The sequence below is a fragment of the Hipposideros armiger genome, unplaced genomic scaffold (genome assembly GCF_001890085.2).
Source record: "Hipposideros armiger isolate ML-2016 unplaced genomic scaffold, ASM189008v1 scaffold_49, whole genome shotgun sequence".
Taxonomy (NCBI): Eukaryota; Metazoa; Chordata; class Mammalia; order Chiroptera; family Hipposideridae; genus Hipposideros; species Hipposideros armiger.
The window spans coordinates 1,636,455-1,657,735 of NW_017731399.1; the positions used below are offsets into that span (position 1 = coordinate 1,636,455).

Genomic DNA, 21,281 nt, shown 5'->3' on the forward strand with positions numbered 1-21,281 from the left:
TTATTATTAAATTGCTGGCTTACTCACCAGTGTGTAAAGATCATAGTTTCAATTTTGTCTTATTTTGTTCATCACGCTATCTATCAAATGGAGTGGATGGCACCTATTTCTTTGTACCTCTGTCCCTGGAAACCTTTGCTAGTGGCTCTGGGTGGCTTTCCTCTTCCATGCGCATGTTACAGGACCAGTCATTAGTAGGGAGATTCAGCATATGACAATTTCTAGATTTATGAGTGAAATGCTAGACAGAGATGAAGAGCAAAGCTTACTCCACATGAATGGTTAGAGATGCCGACTTTCAAACTCATATCCCGAATCAAAGTTTGCCTTCTCAGAATGAATACCCTCAATAAGCTGGCTAAGTGCAGAAAAACAGAACTTCCTCTGCATGAAATGCAAGGAAGGCTGTGTGATCTTTCCCAAAACATTTTTAGGAGATGACTCTGAAAGGCAGTGTCCATGTAGATAATTAATATAGTATGATATGATATAATATGAAATAATATATATAATATAAGATATAAAACTCCCTTTAATGTCCTGTTCCATAAACAGGTCTCTATTGTAGATGAATGCTAGATAAATCTGATTTCAATTCTACCCACTGCTCTTAAACAGGCAATTAAGCAAATGGTTAGCTATCTACACTTAAGTAAACTGAATCTAAAGCATAAGAAGTTCTTAAGAAAACATAAGAAACCGTCTCTGTTCCAAAAGGTTCTTATCTGGAAAATATGGAATGTAGTATCTCATTTTGATGATCACATTGTTTTCTGTCAGGTAGAAATTTCCTCATTGAGAAAATCTTTGGGATAGTGGAGGCATTTAAGCCAGTTTGCATTTTCACAATTGCAGATATACGTGTATATCTTCGATATACATATATATATATATATATATATTTTTTTTTTAGAAATTTTATTGGGAAACAGTGTGTGTTTCCAGGACCCATCAGCTCCAAGTCAGGTCATTATCTTCAATCTAGATGTGGAGGGTGTAGCTCCTTGGCCCATGTGGGGATCAAACCGGCAACCTTGGTGTTATGAACCTGCGCTCTAACCACCTGAGCTAACCAGCCACCCTGATATTTTTTAAATCTCTGCAAATTTTTAAAAACTCTTTAACTTCTAAACCTAAGGACAGAAATACAGGCCATACTGAGATTGCAAACCATGCCTCAATCAATCATTTCGTTGTAATTATAATGGTCAGATACAGCTAAAAATAGAGACTTACAAATCTCATAGGGCTTTGCTCCTTTTGTGGAGTGATTCTTTTTTTTTTTTAAGATTTTATTGGGGGAATTGGGGAAGGGGAACAGATAAGTTGCTGTCCTTTTGTTCTTCAGTTTAGTTGTGGAGGACGCCGCTTCACAGGCCCATGTTGGTATTATCATTGCGCTCTTCCCGGGTGAGGGAGTCCCTCACCGGCCATTGGACGGCGGCTCACGGCAGCTCACAAAAGCTCACTTCTGCTGCCAGCCAGCCCCACTGCAGCCTATCCCATCACCAGCGATTCATAGTAGCACAGCTCCAGGTGGAGCTGTTGTTCATCATCTTAGCTGTAGAGGGCGCAGAGTCACTGGCCCTCATGTGGGATCCAAACCAGGGCTCTGCTGTTCAGAGCTGGCGTCCCAAGCCAACACCTAATCAACGTGCCACTCGGCAGGCCCTTGTGGAGTGATTGTTAATGTCCCCTGAAATAAAGTACCCTAAGTTACTAAATATTCTTAATGTTAGAACATATAATATCTCATTTGCTATTTTATTAATTATAAACTCTTCAAGCTAATAAAATTTACTTTTTTAGCTCTCCCCACAGTCCCAGAACTTCACACTCTTATTCATTTTTTACCTAAATAAAATTGTGGAATAGAAGAACAGGGAGAATAAACAAAGTGATGTTATAAACATATACACAAAATTGTGATGAATGATTTTCTGTTCCTTCTCCAGGAGACAGGAGATAACACTCCCTTCTTGGGAGTTCTGGCTCCTCCCTAAGACAGATATTCTGACAGATTCTAAAAAACATTTTCCATATACTTCATAGTTCAGTGAAACTAAACCAGTATAATCCTCAGTGAAAAAAGAAATCCACACAAGAACAGCAGTACTCTGAATTTTCAGAGGAATGTGAGTTGCTGGAAGCTAATCAAAAGAATGAGAAGGACTTACACACGAAGCAGTTTCTAAAAGTGAAAATCAGCGAAACTGTCTCTCCTTCCTCAAAACTTCAATGTCCTGCAAGCACCTCTTTAAAAAAAAAACAAAATCATCCACCATTTCAAGGTATGGAAGCATTAAAAATTAATTAGAAGATCAACTGTCTAGATATGTTAGAGCCATAAATTATATGAGAAATAAGGCTATATGTGATACCTCCAGTATCCACCATCTGATCAAGCTGGCATTCTCAAGTACTCTGCATGACGGGGAGGTTTAGCAGTTAGAGAATTTTTTAAAATCTACACAAATTAAAGAAAGCAAAGATATATTTATATCTGCAATTGTGAAAATGCAAACTGGCTTAAATGCCTCCACTATCCCAAAGGCTTTCTACATGAGGCCATTTTTACCTGACAGAAGGCAGTGTCAGGACCAAAATGAGATGCCGCATTCCATATTTTCCAGATAAGAAGTCTAGATATTTCTCCAGTAAACACAACCTAATGAACTACCTCACAAATGCTTGTACTTAAAATTTCTCAATTACAGTGAATTAATATACAGAGTACACTATCACGGATGATCAAGTGATGAATGACACTGAAATAATAAAATATGTCTGAGCCTGGACAGTAGATGAAAAGATAAGTAAAGATAGAGAGCATAATGATAATTGTTTTATTTAGAAGAAAATAAAACTTTGGAAAATGCTGCCTCAGCCTTTGAGTGAATATTAATGTTGTACAAACTAATGCACACTACATACTACATTTTTATAAGAAAGCGCAAACAATAAGCTCAAACTGATATAAGACATTTCTTCATATAACCAAATATCAGAGAAGCTCATAGAATTGATACTGATTCAGCCCAATAGAACATGTAGAACATCGTAACTGATTCTAATAGGAATTCTGAATCTTCAAGAAAAATTTAACTCGTTATGGCCTGACTTTTTGGTGAAGTCACCCATTCTCTGTAATTGGGGCCATACTGATAGGCTAGTGCAATATACTTACATAGCTCCCCCAGACATATACTCAAGAGTTTCTGTCATTCTATAGACAGTGGGTAGGGAACCGATATTTCACTAGAGCATAAGCTTCATGACAGCAAGGATTTTTTAGTATATTGTTCCATTTTTATATACACTGTTTTGTGTATAAATGATCAAACCGGAAGAGCAACAAACTAACTTATGACACTTTCCTACAAGAAGAACTTGACAGTGATTTATTCCTTGAAAACCTTGATAGATCATGAAGGATTCATATGTGCTTATGTATACCAAGTCTATGCAGGCGGGGTCACAGTCCATTTAGAAAAGAATTCTTTAAAATACTAGCTTTTAGGCATCTGGGAATCGGACCCTCTGGGAGGGTCTCACTGAGCATACAACAGAAAGAGTAGACATTACAATTGAGACTTTTGTGGAGAAACATTCAAACGAAAGAATGTCAAAACTGGTCCAGCATCACCTTCCAGCAAAGCCAATGTGATGGCTTCCAGGACATTTCTTCCCTAAGAGTAGATTCCTCACGAACCATCCAAGCTATGGTGGTTTTGGTACACTTTTGGGAAACTGTTCCTACATTTCCCATTGACATTATTATTATTATTATCATCATTATTACTACCAACAGAAGGAAGATGGCAGCACATGGAAAAGTCCTGTCTTGATTTACCTGGTGCCGGGCTCGACTCTGGTCCAGGAGCTGCCGGGACTGAAGCTTCTGTTGTTCAAGCTGCTGCAGGGCAAAATGGAGCTGATAGCTGCCTGCCGTGGGGTGGTACTTGTGCTGGGGGATGACCCCGGTAGCCTTGCTGTACGCGTTGTTCTCCACCTCTCCCTCCCAGGCAAAGGCACCTGTTTGGAGGCTCCTGAGAAAAGAAAGCAGGTTTCTTAAGAGTAGTTGTGTGCCAAAAGGAAAGCGGGGAAACAAACTGAGGTATTTTTCCTTTGTAGAACTAAACACAGCTTGGAATTACAAATCTATTTGTGTGATAAATTACCCGACTTGCCCACTGAACTGTAGCTCCGTGAACACAAAGACAGGGTCTGTTCTACTCTCCATTCTAATCGAAGCAGTTATAAGGCCTGGTCCATGACTGATGCTCAATACCTATCTGTTGAGTGTGAAATAATTAAAACAGCAATTTCACTTCCTGGGATTGCCACACGGACCTCCAGGAGGAGCTTCAAAGGCAGGATGGCAGGTTCATTGAAGGAAGGAACACAGGCACAATAACTGTTCTAGCATTAACTTCGAAAGCACGGGGCTGAAATACACAGAATTCTTGTTGGTTTTTTTAAACCACCCAATGGTGAATTGAGTCTTTTTAAGACGTGTTTATTTATATTGAGCTTATATTCCCATCATGGGATGACATAACTGGTGTGAGAAGATACTTTTTTCATAATTCTAAATTTACTTCAGCAGTGTGTCGGCCAGGCTAACATTTAGCCTGAACGCATGAGACAGGTAAGGGGACTGTGGTGTTTTGGATTGTTTAGTATCTATGCTATGCTACTTGCTAAATTTACTCTCTTCCTTATCCAGATTCTAAAATTTTAGAGTCTGGTGCCTTGTCTGTATACATATGAGTCAAAGTCTTCATAACTACAGATTCCTACATGTCCCCTCTGAGTCCATTTCTTCCAGGTAAAAAAGTCCCCATTTATACCACTTCCCACCCATTCGGATGGCTATTATTAAAAACAAAACAAATGGACAATAAAAAGTGCCGGCAAACGTGGAAAAACGGGAGCTCTCGTGCAGCTGGTGGGAGTGTGAAACGGTATGACTGCTGTGGAAAACACTCGTGGTTCCTCAGGAAACTAAAGCCAAAAATACTGTCTGATCCATCAATTCTACTCCTAAATATATACCCAAAACTGTACACCAATGTTCATAGCAGCATTATTCATAATAGCCAACTAACCATGAACAGATGAATGGGTAAACAAAATGTGATATACATCCAATGGAGTATTATTCAGCTTTGAAAGGGAAGGAATTTCTGACACATGCTACAACGTGGATAACTCTGAAGACGTTATGCTGAGTGAAATAAGCCAGTTACAAAGCGACAAATATTATATGATTTCACTTATATGAGGTACCTACACTAGTCAAATTGATAAAGAGATAAAGTAGAATGGTGGTTACCTGGGGCTGGGGAGGCAGGGGGAAGGGGAGTTAGTGTTTAACGTGTACTGAATTTTAGTTTGGGGTGATGAGAAAGTTCTGGAGATAGTTGGTGGTGATGGTTGCACAATACTATGAATATACAAATGCCAATGAATTGCATGCTTATGAATGGTAAATTTTATGTCATGTATAATTTACAACAATTTTTTTAAAAAGGTCCCCATATATTTCAGAACAGTCTTATTTGGCAGTCAGTCCATCTCCTTCACACTTATAGTTACTCTCCGAACCTTCTTTAATTAACCTGTAGTTTTCTTTTTCCTTTTTAAGGTCCAGTGACCAGAAAATTGTACATAGAAGAAACATTAAGAATTTCATAGTGAACAACTTTACCCCAAACCCTGGTTAATAGGGCTTAGAGAAATAAAACGTGCCTGATTTAAGAGAATCGTGGATCGTGACTTAAATCATTGTGTTATTCTTTCCTTTGTAAATGTCCTTAGGTTTTAGTGGCTACTTCAGTGGCTGCACAGGGGGGATGAGGACCTTCCCGAGTCCCAACCAACAGGCCACCTGGTGATTTACAGCCTGGGTCCTAATGACCCCAACAGAGACCGTGGGAGGGAGCAAAGTGGAATGTCTACTGAGCCCTCACGTCTGTTCTCCTTTCTTGACCTCTCTCATATCTTGGTCATTTCAGGTCTCTGCTTTAGTTTCCCTGCCTCTCTCAAAGAGATTTCCAAATAGCTAGTAAAGGGAGTCTGCATAATGTATTCTGAAGTCCACGGATGAAAGGTTTTCTACCCACATAATCTCACCTCTTACGTGTCACATGCCTTGCTCATCTGTTCCCACAGTTTGGCTCCCACAGTTCAGCCGCATGATTACTCACTTTTAGCTAATCTTCTCGGAGAACAGTACCAAAAAGCTGAGAGCTTATTTATTATTTTTTTTTAGTATGACAATTGATCTTCAGTGATCCTCTTTGAAATGCTGCAATGTGCATACTGTTATACAATTAAAAAGACACGATCTTTCCCCAGGGGCTTCCGGAGGCATGGAGAAATATGACCACCAATGATCGAATACAAGTAAGTACCTCAATAAATGAATAAAATGTTCACATTATTTACAAAGTGAAATGTTGAGTGGGAGTCAACAGGAGTTACAGGTTTAGGAAAGGAGGGGTCAGAGGAATCTGTTATCTCTTTTCTCATTAGTGAGGGAAGAGATAAGCTTACCGGGAAAACACACAAAAAATAGCTAGGGGAACCGAGTGAGCCCTGAGTGGAACGAGGGGCAATGGAGAATGGATACTGCCAGTAGATAAATGAAGAGAAGGTTCAAGGCAGGAGTGGGCCCATCCAATGCAATGGGAAGAGACAGACACTGGCTGAATAACCTTGAGGTTTCTATACCAATTAGAGCAAGTATTTGAATCTAGAATAAAACTACTGTTTATGATAACTGGAACAAAGGTCAGAAAATTCATCAGTTGTGATTCTATTTCCACTCCTGGTTTGCTGATGATGGGCGAAGTTTCTTGCCACAAGTAACAATCCAGACTCAGGGATTAGATATTAAAGGATTTATGTAACCATGTAGTTTATATCAGAATTCATCTCACTGGCTAGTTAGATTGGTTTTATTTCTAAAAGCTGCTTTAATAACCAATATTCCTACGAGGCATTTAATCTAATGTCTTGTATATCAGGCATCGGAGTTTGTTCCGAGGCGCCCTTATTTGGAGATGTCCAGGGACAGATTCTCAGGTGTACGTACACAAAACAGGAGTCTGTGGATAGAAGGGGTAGGACAGTGTGCACAAGTAGATCAATAAGGGACTTTGGATAAAAGGTTTATTCATCCAACTGCACACATATTGAACAGACTGCAATATCATAAACTTTTATAGTGAAAGCTGTTTTTAATCTCATCAGTCACATAGGCCCAAAATCCAAATCACAAAAGGAAGTTCCTCAAGCATGTAGAGGCTTTTAGCAGAGGCAGGAATTTTTATAGTGCAGCACTGGGAGGGGGCAGGAGTGCTCAGCTGTGGAAGGCAATGTGGTTAAGTGCCATGAGAAACTTACTTGCTTTGAATTACACTAGGTGCTACTTGGGCTATGGCAGCTCACAATTAAAGCGCAAGCCTTTGGAGTTTGCATATGCAAATGCTCTAGTGGCTGACACAGGTACACTCTCAGCTGGGCTTTGTCTGAGATTATATATCTACACATTCCTTTCTATGGCATCTAATAGTTTCCATTTCCACCCAAAATTCCATCCCACTTTCTTGAGCCTGGATTCATTCTAATTTATTAGTCATACATTTTGTACTCCCACCAAAACTTTGAGATTCATTATTCTTCTAAAATTTAGTGTCTGTTCTTTTCTTCTTTTAGTATTTCTTTGTTCAATCCTAAAATATAATATTGCACATATTCCCTGTAAATAACTTCTAATAGTTTTATTAGGTTGTCGGAAAAGTCATGACGTATTTTTTCTATGTTTTTCGTTGCAAAAATGCGTCATGACTTTTCCGACAACCCAATATATTATTTCTAGAAAAGAGTATATAGGGCCAAGAAAGCTAGCTGTGGGAATGCTTAGAATGTTTAACATTTGATTGAAATTCCAAGATTCCAAGTGAACTGTGCTGGATTTCACCCTTACTACATAAGTGGCTAATAGGCAGCACTGTGGCACGTTTATCTGAATACCACATTCTCATTAGCGCATTCATTTTGAATTTCATCTTACTTCCTACGTTACACTGTGGCATTGCAGGACTAAACGTTTCTTGCCATAACTGCCTTCCTGCAGAACACCTCCAACCAATACACACCAAAGGGCTACGCTTTCCCCTTTGCTTTAATATCTGCTCCATCCAAGGGATGTTGGTTCTAAGGAACTTGGAGGCAATGTGTAAAATGCACTGGTCTTTAGCAAAGCAAAATCTCAGCAGGCTGTTGCACTCTCCAGAAACATATGCTTTCAGTGTCAAGATATGCCGAGAATGAGAGGATGTGACAAGAGTGACGAGTAGGGATGAGGCAGAGGAATGTGTCAGCTGCATACAGAGTAGGATGCCGCAGTCCACGTCCCTAGCCTCCTCCACCCAATTGCAGGAAAACCTGAGCCACCGTGTACAGGGACACCCCTGCCTCTCTAGTGGGTGTTGGGGAGTATGTGGGTGTGCTTTCAATTGCCATAAAAATGGGGTGGGGGATTCCTGACATTTAACAGGTGGAGGTCAAGGATGCTAAATACAGGAGAGTCCTGTACTAGGAAAACGTGCTGCTCAAAATGCCACTGATGCTTCTAATGAAAAGGACCTCAAGGCCATGAAGGAAGTCCTTTCTGGGGAGAATCTTATAAGAAAGAATATCCACCCATTTCCAAGGCACTTTATGGAATGTGTCGATATTTAAGGACAACAGAGGCTACATCTTATTTGTCTATAAATTCCCAATCTCAAACAAAGCAGCTGTGGTACATGGTAAGCGCTGCAAAGGTGCTGTCAATGCTGAAAATCCTGGATGACAGAAGGGCCCCCACAAGCCCCAAGCAGTGCTGGGCAGGATAAGGAAGCTAAGTGATGGGAGAGGCATTACATACTGTGGTGGGGACCTCCCTTGGCTTAAGGGGGGAGGTATTTCCTTGGCTTTGGGGGTATTAATAAATAATTCTGAAACCGTCAACTAACAAGTCGTAAGGCTGGCTGTTGATAACTGCTGACTGGGAACAGTGATAGCCAGCCAAATGAAATTTGTGCCTAAAATTATTTAAGTGGAATGAGTTAGACATACCTGCCAAGAGATTTTATGCTCCTGGTGACAGATGCCTTGATTCCTCAGAGAATTTTGATGTTGGAATGTAATTTAAAATGATCTCTGAAAATGCAGGTGCTAAAGACTAAACTATTTTTTTTTAACCTTTGAGTTTGCTCCTTGAGGTAATACTACACACTTTCACATTTTCTGTTTTGAATCTATGGAGTTATATCGAGATGGTTCTTTCATAGAAAGCATTGAGGTACAATAAGGTAGTGTTAACGATACAGAAAAGCTCAGAAATTATCTGGGTAAAAACTATGTGAACTTTTGACGACCTATATGCACAGAACTATATGAAATTATAAATGCAAGCTGATCTTCCTGCTTGAGAACAGAGTAAAAGGGCTTAAAAACCTTTAAATATTTTGTTTATTTGAGAGGATGAAAGGCTCTTGGGAAAAGGATTAAAAAAAATAATCCAAGAAAGAAGGCAAAAAGAAATAAAAGGTTTTGAATGCTGGAAAGGACTCAAAACCAATGCAGAAGCTGGGTTAGTGACAGAATTCCGGAGGTAGAGCAGAGGCCCTGTGCCCCTGGGCCTGTGCCCCTGGGTCTGAACTGGGTGACCCTCAGAACAGGAGGCTGCACAGCTGCGTGACCAGGAGCTGGGCTCTAGAACAACACTGCTAGGACCAAATCCTGGCTCTACCACTTAAAGCAACATACTTAACCTCTCTTGGCTTCTTCAGCTGTGAAATGTGAATAAAAAGCAATCCCGCCTCTCACGGGGCTGGTCTAAGAATTAAAGGTGATGATCCACACAAAGCATGTAGCACAATGCCTGGCACACATAATAAATGCTCAATAAATGTGAGCTGCTATTATGAACATTCTTCCCAGGGAGAGTGGATGCCTTTGAGAAAACGAACAATAAGGACAGTAAGGAACAGGTGTGAGCAATTCTATTACTTCTTCGAAGGGCAGTAAAGTACTATCTATAACCCCCTTACCAAGTATTGTGTCCAGAAGGGGTAATCTGGGTGATAAATGGGGAGCCAATCTAATAGATCCAGAAAAGGGCTCAAGAGTTGCTCAGTGTGTGTGAACAGGGGAGCCAAGGTCACCTGTCGGTCTCCCCCACCAGAGAGCCGCGGCATGCCAGCCGCTGCTCACAGAGGCTTCCGCATGACGGAGGCCTGCTGCTCCAAGCCAAGCCAGCCGGAGAATACGCTAAGCAGAGGCAGGGCACTGGCCCGTGGGAAAGCCGGGGTATACTAATGCTGCTGATGACCGGGGAGGGGCAGCCATTCAGGCAGAGGGTGTGAGCACTGACCAGTGAGATCGAGGGTCGTAAGCCTCTTCCCACCTCTGTTAATAAAAGCCTAAGTTATCAGTGGTGAGTGGCTACATCCCCTTTTGCCTTTTCAAAATGAAACAAAACAGGAGTTTTTGTTTTGTTTTGTTTTGAAGAAGTAAGAGCAATATATCCTCAATGCCATAAACCTGAGAAACACAAAAAGATAGAACAGCAAAAACCAAAAGTCACCTCTCTGTCATCCAACAACCAAACATAGCTACCATAAACATTTTGTTGACATTTTGATGTATACACTTCCTCTGTGTGCTATTTCCCTCACACAGACAGTGGTTCTGTACTATCTGCTTTATAGCCTGCTTTTTTTCATCTGGCAATATGTCGTGAAATTTTCCCACATGACAGTATTGGTTTTGGCAGTTCGTACTCCACTGTTACTTTCCCTTACACGAAGTCAACCTAAACCCTTAAACCTTCTTCACACTTGGATTTTGGAAACCATGTGAATAGCTTTATGTTTTTCCTTACTAAATTCCATGAATTATACTCATCATTCTAATATGTTTAAATCACTGTGAACCCTGATTATCACTCAAGGTACTCAGTATTCCACCCTACTTCATGTCATCTGAAAACAGGATTAGCATATCTTCTAGATATTAGATATTTAAGCGTCTAGCATATAGTAGGCACCTAAATAAATGTGAATGGATAAATTAATTCACTGACAAAAATGGTGAACTACTGAGCCAATGACAGAGCCCCAGAGGTTTAATGCTCAAACTTACACTGATTCATTGTTTGGGGACAGTTGCCTATTTAGTCACCAAATATTCCTAATGATAGGATTATCTCGTTCACAGCTCTCTTTCGCACTCAGGAGATTTCATTATGCCTTGCCTAAACCCAGTTACAGTAATTTGTTTTAGTCCCCCAATCTTCTCTTACTGAAGTAACTCTACCATGAAGGAAAATGAGGCTTAGTCGAGCATGGCTTACATTTTTCATGAATCAATGCTGGGCTTAAGTGATTCCCTTCTCCCTTTCTATGAGCAGCAAAATCACTGGTTTGCTAATCTGTTAAGATTTGGGCCTGAAGCTGGCATCTCAATCACCAGTTTATACATTCAGCATCTAATTTATTGCATCTCTTCCCTTCCTTTCCCAATGAGTGAGCTCCTTCGTTGCATTAACTCATACACTGAATTGCAATCACAAGAACTAGAACCATAAATCACAGATTAGTAATCATAAGAATTGCTCCTCTTTGGACACAGTAATTCAATTAATAAGAAAATAGGACTGATTCAATAGCTTGACTCTTGTGAGTTTCATTTCCTTGAGGAATAACGGGCTTGGATAGGACAAAGATGTGCCCTGAACTAAGAACTTAAATAAGGAGGAGACTGTATATTAACTGGCACCCCAAAAATAAACCTATCACCTACTGTTGACTACACATGTCTATAGAAAAGCTGAAAGGATGAGTGGAATAACATATTAAAAATAAGGTGGTTCCGGGCCGGCCGAGTGGCGCGATGGTTAAGAACTGGCTTGGGACGCCAGAGGGCCCCTGTTCGGATCCCACATATGAGGGCCAGTGACACTGCCCTCCACAGCTAAGATGCTGAACAACAGCTCAACCTGGAGCTGGGCTGCCGTGAGTCGCCGGCGATGGCGTAGGCTGCAGCCCCTGTGGCAGTGGATTGCCATGGGCTTCCATGTGTAGCCAGCAGCCACCATGAGAGGCCAGCAGCCACCGTGAGCGGCCGTCCAGAAGCCGGCGACTGATCTGCCTCGCCCGGGAAGAGCGCAATGATGGTGCCAACTTGGGCCAGTGAAGCAACGTCCTCCACAGCTAGACTGAAGAACAAAACGACAGCCAACTTGTCTGTTCCCCTTCCCCCAATTCCCCAGCACTGTTCCCATCCCCCCAATTCCCCAATAAAAATTTAAAAAATAAATGAATAAATAAATAAATACGGTGGTTCCATGAAGCCAGCCTTGTTTCCACATCCTACCCATGAAAATTTAACTTCCTAATTCCATTTGCTAATGAAGAACTCAATCTCTTCACGCTCCAGTTTTCCTTTCTAAAGAAAGGAAACTGAGATATCCATATACAGGTTCACTAAAATACCATTAGCTAACTAAAAATGTTTTAAAAAGCTAAAGTATGCAAAACCTCATTTTATTTGACTGTTTTTAAAAGTCTCTCTGAATTAGAAAAAAGTTTTAAATGTTGTATTACTAGCAAAAATAAAAATAAAATAGAGGTAAAGCAAATAAATAAATAAAACAAAATAAGGCAGCTCAAAATCAATAGAAGCCCCCCAAAATGATGCAAGAATCAAAAGAGATTAAGAACATGAGTAGGATCCAAATAAGAAATATAATTTGAAATACATAAATACAAGCAATTGAAGGGGGAGCTTTATGATTATTCAGTGAGTTAGTGGGGATACAGAAAAGGAAAAGGAAGCAGTAGTGGTGACTGGAAGAAGTCCAGGGGGGATATTTTGGCTAACTACTTTGATTTTATGAAACTGTGTGACAATAACATACATTTGGGAAGGACACACTGAAGTATCATGTCAAAAGCTAAGCGCTGATACGCCTGTCCTTTAAAAGCACAGTGAGGTCCCAGCCAATGACAATGGACACAGAATGTGAACCAGACTTGTGCTGTCTCCACCCTCGTACCACTCCATGACTGATGGAATGATCCCCAGGAGGAGAAAATAAGGACAGAGTTAGATTTCTCAGGACATCTGGCAGAGGCTCTGGGGGCAAGCTTTACGGAACACAAAGCTGGATATAAAACCAAACCTTTCAGAAGGTACAGTTCTCAGCTCTGTTCTAGAAGGTGCCTTAGGATTCCGGGAGCCAGCCAGGTATGTAGACAGAGGCTCCTCGGTCCCTTCTGTATTAGCAGCCTGGATCTGAACATTCAGATTGATCCTTAGCCTTATTAACAAGAAGTCTTTGATGCAGCTCTTTACTTTGGCATAACCAGCATACCACATGAAGCCTGAAAAATGTGAACTAAAAAAGAAGTGAGCAAAGAGTGACCTTTAAGAAAGCCAAAAGAGAACTCCCTGACACCAGTTCATTCGACAAGGAAGATTGAATCCAGATCAGCGGGATCTTTATCAAAGTCTGATGCCTTGGTGACACCAACGCAGGTACACAGGAGCACAGCTGGCCCTTGTAAAGCTGGACCACCATCACCTTGCTTTCACACCCTGCAAAGACAAGCTACCAAAAGTTTTCAAAGTGAAAATTAATGTGCACACTGCCTCGGGCAGCTGACATGCCCGTTTCCAACTACTTCTACATTGAATTGAAGCTGGGTTCAAACCCAGTGCACACAGCTTGCAAAAGTGTCACAAATTTAGAATTCCTGCCTCATCACATCAGTTAGGCTCCTTTCATTTCTCTTTTCCCCAAGAAGCAAAACAACAGGCAACTTGGAACAGTCAAGCCTACAGCTTTTCTGGCTCCAGTAACCTGTCTCTGCCCCCTTTCTTTAATTGGCCAAGGGAAAGGGGAGACAACTCCAAAAACTCCACCTTTCTTTCCTTTTTAAAAACCTTCTCCACCTGTCACTTTTCTTTTCTTTATAGATTTTTATTTTTTATAAAATAGGAAAATACTGGAGCAATCACAAGAAAGATGATATTTTAAAAAAGCCATAGGGCCTTTCAAAGGAGGGGAAATAAAATGTGTACTAATGGTCAGGCCCTTTTCTTACCTTCAAAGTGCAACCTATGGAAACAAACCTTCATTGTATTAGGAACTAGCCTCTTAATCATCAAGTCTAGGGCATGGCTACAATGGCACATGCTTCTCTTACGTCAAGACAAGTCTACTGAAATCTGCTGTCCTCGAGGTTTACTAGAGGGGCTGCTTAGTTCATGGTCACAGCTGGCGAGAAATGCAGGCACCTGCCTCTGATAGGCTCAGACCACTACAACTCATTGTCCGGGTCCTCAGCTGCCTGAATACTAACTCATAAGCAGCCCCAGGAGAGGCAGCGTAGCACAGGACAGTGATTCTCAAAGTGTGGTCCCTGGACCAATAGCACAGCATCACTTGGTAACCTGTTAAAAAGGAAAACAATCCAGCCTCACCCCAGATCTACTGAAACCAGAAACTCTGGGATTGGGCCCAGCAATCAATCTGTGTGTTAACAAACTCTTCAGGTGACTTGGACACACTGAGAATCACTGGCAGAGGGGTTAAGAGCATGAACTCTGTGACCGCTTACTTGGTTTGAATCCTGACTGCCATTCACCACTGCGTCATCCTGGGCAAGTCACTTCATTTCTCTGTGCTTAGTCTCTTCCTCTGTAAAATGGGGTGATAACAGTACTTATCTCACAGAGTAGCTGTGAGCACTAAACCAGGAAATACATGTAAAGCTTTGAGAACAGTCGTTGGCACACAGAAGTTAGCTATTGAACGAGTTAAGGTACATGGAGCATTTAGGGCCTTGTGTACCGTAAACACAACCTGTTAAGTCTTAGCTACTATTATTTCTTACATATGATCTTATTTTTGAGGTTCTATAGGACATAACCGGGATTTCTCACAGATCAAGCAGCAATCCATATTCTTATCTGGCAAACTAGGTCCTTTTGGTATAGAGAAGCTAATGAGTTTTGATATAAATATGATAAAAACAGGAATATAGAATTTGTATTTTAGGGATTGAATCCAATTAAAATTCTTTACCTCTAAGAGCTCTAAATCCAGACATTACACTTGCTGATGAAGAAATGTATGATTCATCTGAGTCTGGCGAAGGCCTGACTCCCCACAAAATGAGTCCATAAATGGCCAGGAAACTAAAAGGGACATCTTTCATTATCTTCTTCTTTACGTCCTTTTCATGAATCATGGTTCTCTTCTACATTTAATCTTAGCCAAAAGACTTAGAAGTGATGGTTCCCTTCTAAAACACCATAGCTGTTGAACAATGTTTATTAAACCACAGCTAAAACGACAAACCACATTTATAAGACATATTGACCAGCACCTGTATGATCAGGCCATTGTAAGAAACCAAGAGGGCCAAAAATCCACAACTTCCATGCCCTAGAGTCATGACATTTCCCTTGTATGGAATTAGCCACCTTCGAAAGCACCCATTCTAATTTGCCTGATCGGCTGGTTTAAATCTGTGAAAGAAATTAAGTTATATCCAGAAGAGTCGGCATACAAAGCAAGTAGAAATTTAATCCCAACTGTAAACACAAGCCATATACTTAGAGTTAGTTTCTTCAGACTCTTGATGTTTTCTGCCCACACACAAAGCGTGGTATTAATGTCTGGTGAAAGTGAAAAATGGTCCAGATTCATAAACTATGGTAAAGGTATTTGTAATGCTGAACTATACTGCTCCAGCTACTAAATTTTTCCTCACTTTCGTTCACAGAAAGATTGTTTCTTATGTTCTATCAATGAGTTTATTTTCAGAAATCTTTCCCCTTCTCCTTTGCACATTATCATCATTAATACATAGGTGTAGACCAGCCAGGGATGCCAGTGTGAAAAGACAGTACTGATTTTCCTCTCCCTCCACGCAGAGAAGTTAAACTAGTGAAAAGAGCAAGAGCTTTCACCTCAGAAAGAGCTGGACTCAAATATTAACACCTCTAAGGCTATTTCATCATCTGTACTTGAGGACAACAGGGCCCGTGTTACAGCCATGGTTTCAGAAATAAATAGGATAAATCACACTAAGCACAGGATATGGCGTGACCGAGGCGCTCAATAAATGTTGGTTCCCTGCCCCTCTTCCTTTTGTTCCTCTCTTTTACAAATGGCAGAATAGAATCTTATCACTTCAAAATAAGGGAGAAATATTTCTGAATTAATAACAAGTTCCGGGCATGTTAAACACATAAAAATCAATTTAACACATGCTGACCATAAAAATGCATAAATGTTGAAAAGCATGAAGGAGAAAGAAAAAAGTCAACCATAGTCTCATTTGGCAATCATGGTGGTTTGGGAAATTTTATTCCAGTCTTATTCTAGTACATTATGATTAAATTATCCAGCTTTTATAATTTAATATTAAAGCCAAGACATATGGGTATATTTTATTTATGTATTTAAAAATATGTGTATTTTTTTAATTAAGGAAAAAACTCATGCTACTCCCCAAACTCTGCATGTCACTGCGCCGGGGACAGGACACTAGCATTAGAAAATAAGAGGAAGGGAGCAACTTCCTGTGGGGGAAATCAAGGAAGGCTTCCAAGTAGAGGTGGTTTCAAGAGATTACCAGCAATCTGACAATTGGAAAGGACATTCCAGGTAGAAGGGATAGTATGTAAAAGAACAGGAAACAATAGGAAATCCAATGGGGCTAAATGGTGGGGGTGGTGGACAGATGCTGTCATTAAAGCTGGTAAGACACGGATCTCTCACATATTCCAAAATAGCAATGTTACTGGTCAAAACTGCCATCCAAGCAAAGCACAACACAGCAGCTTTAGTTGGAACCACCCATGTGCTCATGATGAAGCTACAATGAAAAGGCTAAAAAAGGCTAAGGTTTGGGGAAGACAAAGGGCCTAAGTGAGAGCCTTAGGATGGCCAAGCACTAAGAACCCGAGCTTTACACCGCTGGCGTGAGGGCTTTCTAAATGCCCACCTTCAAGCGAAGCCCCTTACACGCCTTACCGTGGCGAGCCTTCACAGCAACCCACTGAGAAAGATATGCCACCGATTCTATTTTACAGGTGAGGAAAATGGGCTTAGGTTAAATACCTTAGGTTTAATTTCATACACAGAGTAAGTGAAAGGGCTGCTTTTGAACCTAAATCTGTATGATTCCAAAGTTACAATGAAGAACAGATTAGAAATTAAAATCATCCTTGCTGAAGATTTTCTAACAAATTATTATTGCTATAGGCCTTCGTTTGGGGAATACTAAAATCATCCAAGACCCACAGAAATATGTTCAACTGAGACTTGACAACACTAAAAAAAAACCCCAATACACTGGAGAAAGGCTAACCTGTTTAAGCCGTTTGTTTGTAAACAAAGTGCTGCAGCAACAGTACTGTCCAGGGGCAAAAAAAAAAAAAAAAAAAACCCACCTCAGCCTAGACTTCCTATTTCTTACAAAAATCAATTCAAAATGAATCACAGACCTAAATGTAAAATGTAAAACAGCACAATCATCCCAAAGATGATTTTTAAAAACATTTGAACCAAAAGAGATGTTTCAGTTTTAGCTGTAGGCAATATGAGGATAACGATGAAGACAGAGAAGCATAGATGCCAGGCAGTGTGCTAAATGTTTTCCATGCTTTAACTCACTCTAACCTGTAGCGTTCCGAGCAGGCAGAGCCTCACAGCGCCTCGTGTTACAGACGACACGACAGAGGCGTGGAGAGGCCCAGGAGCCTGCTCGGCCAACTGCAGAGTCGGGCAGTCGGCACTCGTCTGCTCTGCAGTGCTGCCTGCCTTACTGCGTGGGGGCTACCCCTCTGAAATGGCAAATGTTTGACATAAAGACGGTTCTTAGATACGATGAACTTTAAAAGGAGCTTGAACCAAATTCAAATCTAGATGGACATGAAGAGCCAACTGAATGAGGCACATCATTAATTCCATAATCCCTTTTCATTGTCCCCCTGTAGATAACTGGCGAGGCCAATAGGCAAGTGCCTGTACCTGACCACCTGGGAGTCATAAAGTTGGGGAGGGCCCTTCCACACCATCTTTATATCTAGTTCCACAGGGGCAGGTGTGGACTTCCAAGAGAAACAAAGGCTGGGGCCCCCAGAGGGGCGCACATACTTCCATGCCAGCACCCAAAGGACTTCAAGCACCACGGAGGGCTTTCGTGTGATGGAATATTACTGATGGACAGCCTATTTGTCACATGAGGGCTCTCGTCTCCTTTTAAGTTCTCCTTTATATAGCAAGGGGAGAGTATCACATCACTCAAACCTGGTAATCTATTGGCCAAGATTACCGATATTAAAGGCTAACATAGAGAAATTTGGGCATTCTGGAAGGTGTCTCAGCAAAGTTTTTCTCTTACTGTTCTACTACTTGCCTCCGCCTTCCTTCTTTTTGGCCATAATGGCAGAAGGGACACAGAAACTCTGCATGCATCACCTCTGAAAAGCTGGCTGGAAGGAGCTGTGCAGGTAGGGAAGGGTTAAGGCGTGTCCTGTGCTGTTGGCTATCCATTATTATCACTTTGAAAAGCCGCTGGGTTTACAGGAAGAGTGTGAGAATGCTGCTGCTTTCCCAGCCAACATTTGGTTCCCATTACTGTGAATAATCTCTCTCCTCCCTCCTTTCCCCAACCCCCACCCTTTTTCTACTTTTTCCACATTTTATATTAAAAGTACATCAAACACTTCTCTTTCTTTTTAATATTTTCCTTAAGCTTCCTTCACTCAATCTACTGGGTTCTGTGACTTTTCTGGTTATTCATTACTGAGAGGGGGAAGGGTCAGGCTCCTTGGATGAAATCAGTCAAAAACAAAAGCAGGGGAGAACAGCACCTCAGCAGTGTGGGAGAAAGAAGCTGACTCACAGGGGTTCTTTCCAGGCTTAATTGATATTTAAGAAAAGCAAGAGCCCGCTGAGAGCCCTCTGCCGTCCCGCTTCTCGGCCCCATCTCAGCTGTATTCCTGCCCTAAACTAAAGCAGCCCTAGAGTACTGCATCTAAAGACAGGGTCTAGTCCTAATCCCATTACCAGTAAAAACAGGAGGGAATTTGTATGGAAGGGATAAGTGATAGTCCAGAGGCACAGGGAGATGGATCATGGTACGCCTGCAGTGCTGGCAAGGGGGTGGGGGTAAGGGCACCCTCCAGATTGGAGGCTATATTGGTGTAGCCCTCTTAGAGGCCAATTTGACAGTATCTATAAGAATTCGAGGTATACATATCATTTGATCCAACAAATTCCACTTCTTGGAATGTATCCGATGGAAAAACTTGCACATGTGCACAAAGATATATGTACAAGGTCTTCTGTGCAGATGTCTAAACTGGAATCAACTTGGTGCTCTTTAATAGGAGAATGGTAAAATAAGTTAGAATACCTTCATACTTGGGAAAACCACATATTGGTTAAACATATTGAAGTAAGTTTATATGAACAAACTGAGAAAACATGGACATATTAGGAAAAAAAAGTCACATAAAAATACATGGAAAAACACACAAATAAACCTTTTCATGTGGCTACCTCTGAGGAGGGGGCTTTTATCCCCTCAGAATCTATATGTACATTTCTATTAGATTATTTTATGATGTGGCTACATGTATGTATTACTTGTACAATTAATTTTATAAAGTATGGACATAAATATTTTAGTCTATAGAAAATAGGAATATATATATGCTATTATATTATATTATTATAATTATATATATATATATTTTTTCCTTTGATTCAGCATTGTATAAACTATTTTGAACTAGAAGAAATTTGAAACTCACATTTCTTAACTTTACTGCATGTACCAAGTCAGACTTAGAAAAGTGGATAGTATAGAAAATTATTAAGGGAAGCCCCCAGAAAGAGACGGAATGACAGAGAAATGAATAAATAGGACAGAAGGAATGATGTCTAAGAGGCCTAAAAGTTTCCAAGGGCATAGTTGTGATAATGAAAACAGTGAACACTGACCTAACCAGTAATTATATCATGCGTCTAATGCAACGGTTGGAGGAAGGGAAGAGAGTGTGAGTGAGTGTGTGAGTGTGTGAGTGTGTGTGTGTGAGTGTGTGTGTGTGAGTGTGTGTGAGTGTGTGTGTGTGTGTGTGTGGTTGGAGTGAGAAGGAGATAGTTCAAGAACAGTAAACTTCCATCTTCTGATAGGAAGCTTATAAAGAATATATAATATGAAAATCCCCAAATGGCAGAATAAACATATGATTTAGAAATCTGAAGGTAAATAACAATAAACAGCTAAAAAAAAAAAAAAAGCTGAAAGCAGTTATCTCCAGGGTGTGGAAACTAAAGTTGGGTAGCAGTGAAGAGAAGGGGCATGGGATTCCCGTTTTCATTATAAACCTCACAGAATTACTTAATTTTTAAATCTATGTATCTGAATTATGGTGGGTACCAATCTTTAAGCTGGCCCCCAACGATCCCCACCTCTTGGTATTCATATCCTTGTGTAATCCCCTCCCACACCGAATACAGCGGGCCTGTGTAAACAATAGCATGCAGCAAAAATGATAGTGTAGTTACAAGACCTAAATGTTAAGAGATAAAACTATAAAACTCTTGGAAGAAAACACAGGGCAAAAGCTTCACAACATTGGATTGGACAATGATTTCTTGGAAATGACACCAAAGGCACAGGCAACACCAAAGATAAATATTGTATTTCATCAGAATTAAATCTTTTATGCATCAAAGGGCACTATCAATAGAGTAAAAAAAAAAAGTAGCCTATAGAATAGGAGAAAATATTTGCAAATCATATATCTGATAAGGGAGTAATACCTAAGACCTATAGATATCTCATCCTAACCTCTGAAAAGTGCCCATATTCAACAAGTCTCCCTATTAGGAATTCACCGACCATGTAGCAAAGACCAATACCAGAGTCTCTGTGCAGGGGACCCAGGCTCCATCTATGGACACCACATACCATATTTATACAGGAAAAATAAAGTGAATTAATTAATCTTAAGAAAAACAGAAGTTTTCATGTGATCTAGCAATTCCACTCTGGAAAATATACTCCGCCAAACTGAAAGGAGGAACACAAGCTATCTGCATACCCATGTTAACAGCAGCAGTATGCACAACAGCCGAAAGGCAGAAGCAGCACAGGTGTCCATCGCCGATAAATGGATGAACAAAATGC

At 40.6% G+C, this 21,281-nt stretch overlaps 1 protein-coding gene across 12 annotated transcripts in view; it reads right to left on the reverse strand.

Moving 5' to 3' along the window:
* TTLL5 (tubulin tyrosine ligase like 5) overlaps positions 1-21,281 on the reverse strand; it is a 254,786-nt gene that overhangs the window by 81,056 nt on the left and 152,449 nt on the right. For all 12 annotated transcript variants that reach the window (XR_002123777.1, XM_019640361.1, XM_019640358.1 and 9 more), the window contains one exon: positions 3,854-4,049. Coding sequence is in view for 11 of the 12 variants with exons in the window: in XM_019640361.1 (XP_019495906.1) it covers positions 3,854-4,049 (196 nt within the window). In the remaining variant the exon portion in view is untranslated. The remainder of the gene's footprint in view (positions 1-3,853; positions 4,050-21,281) is intronic.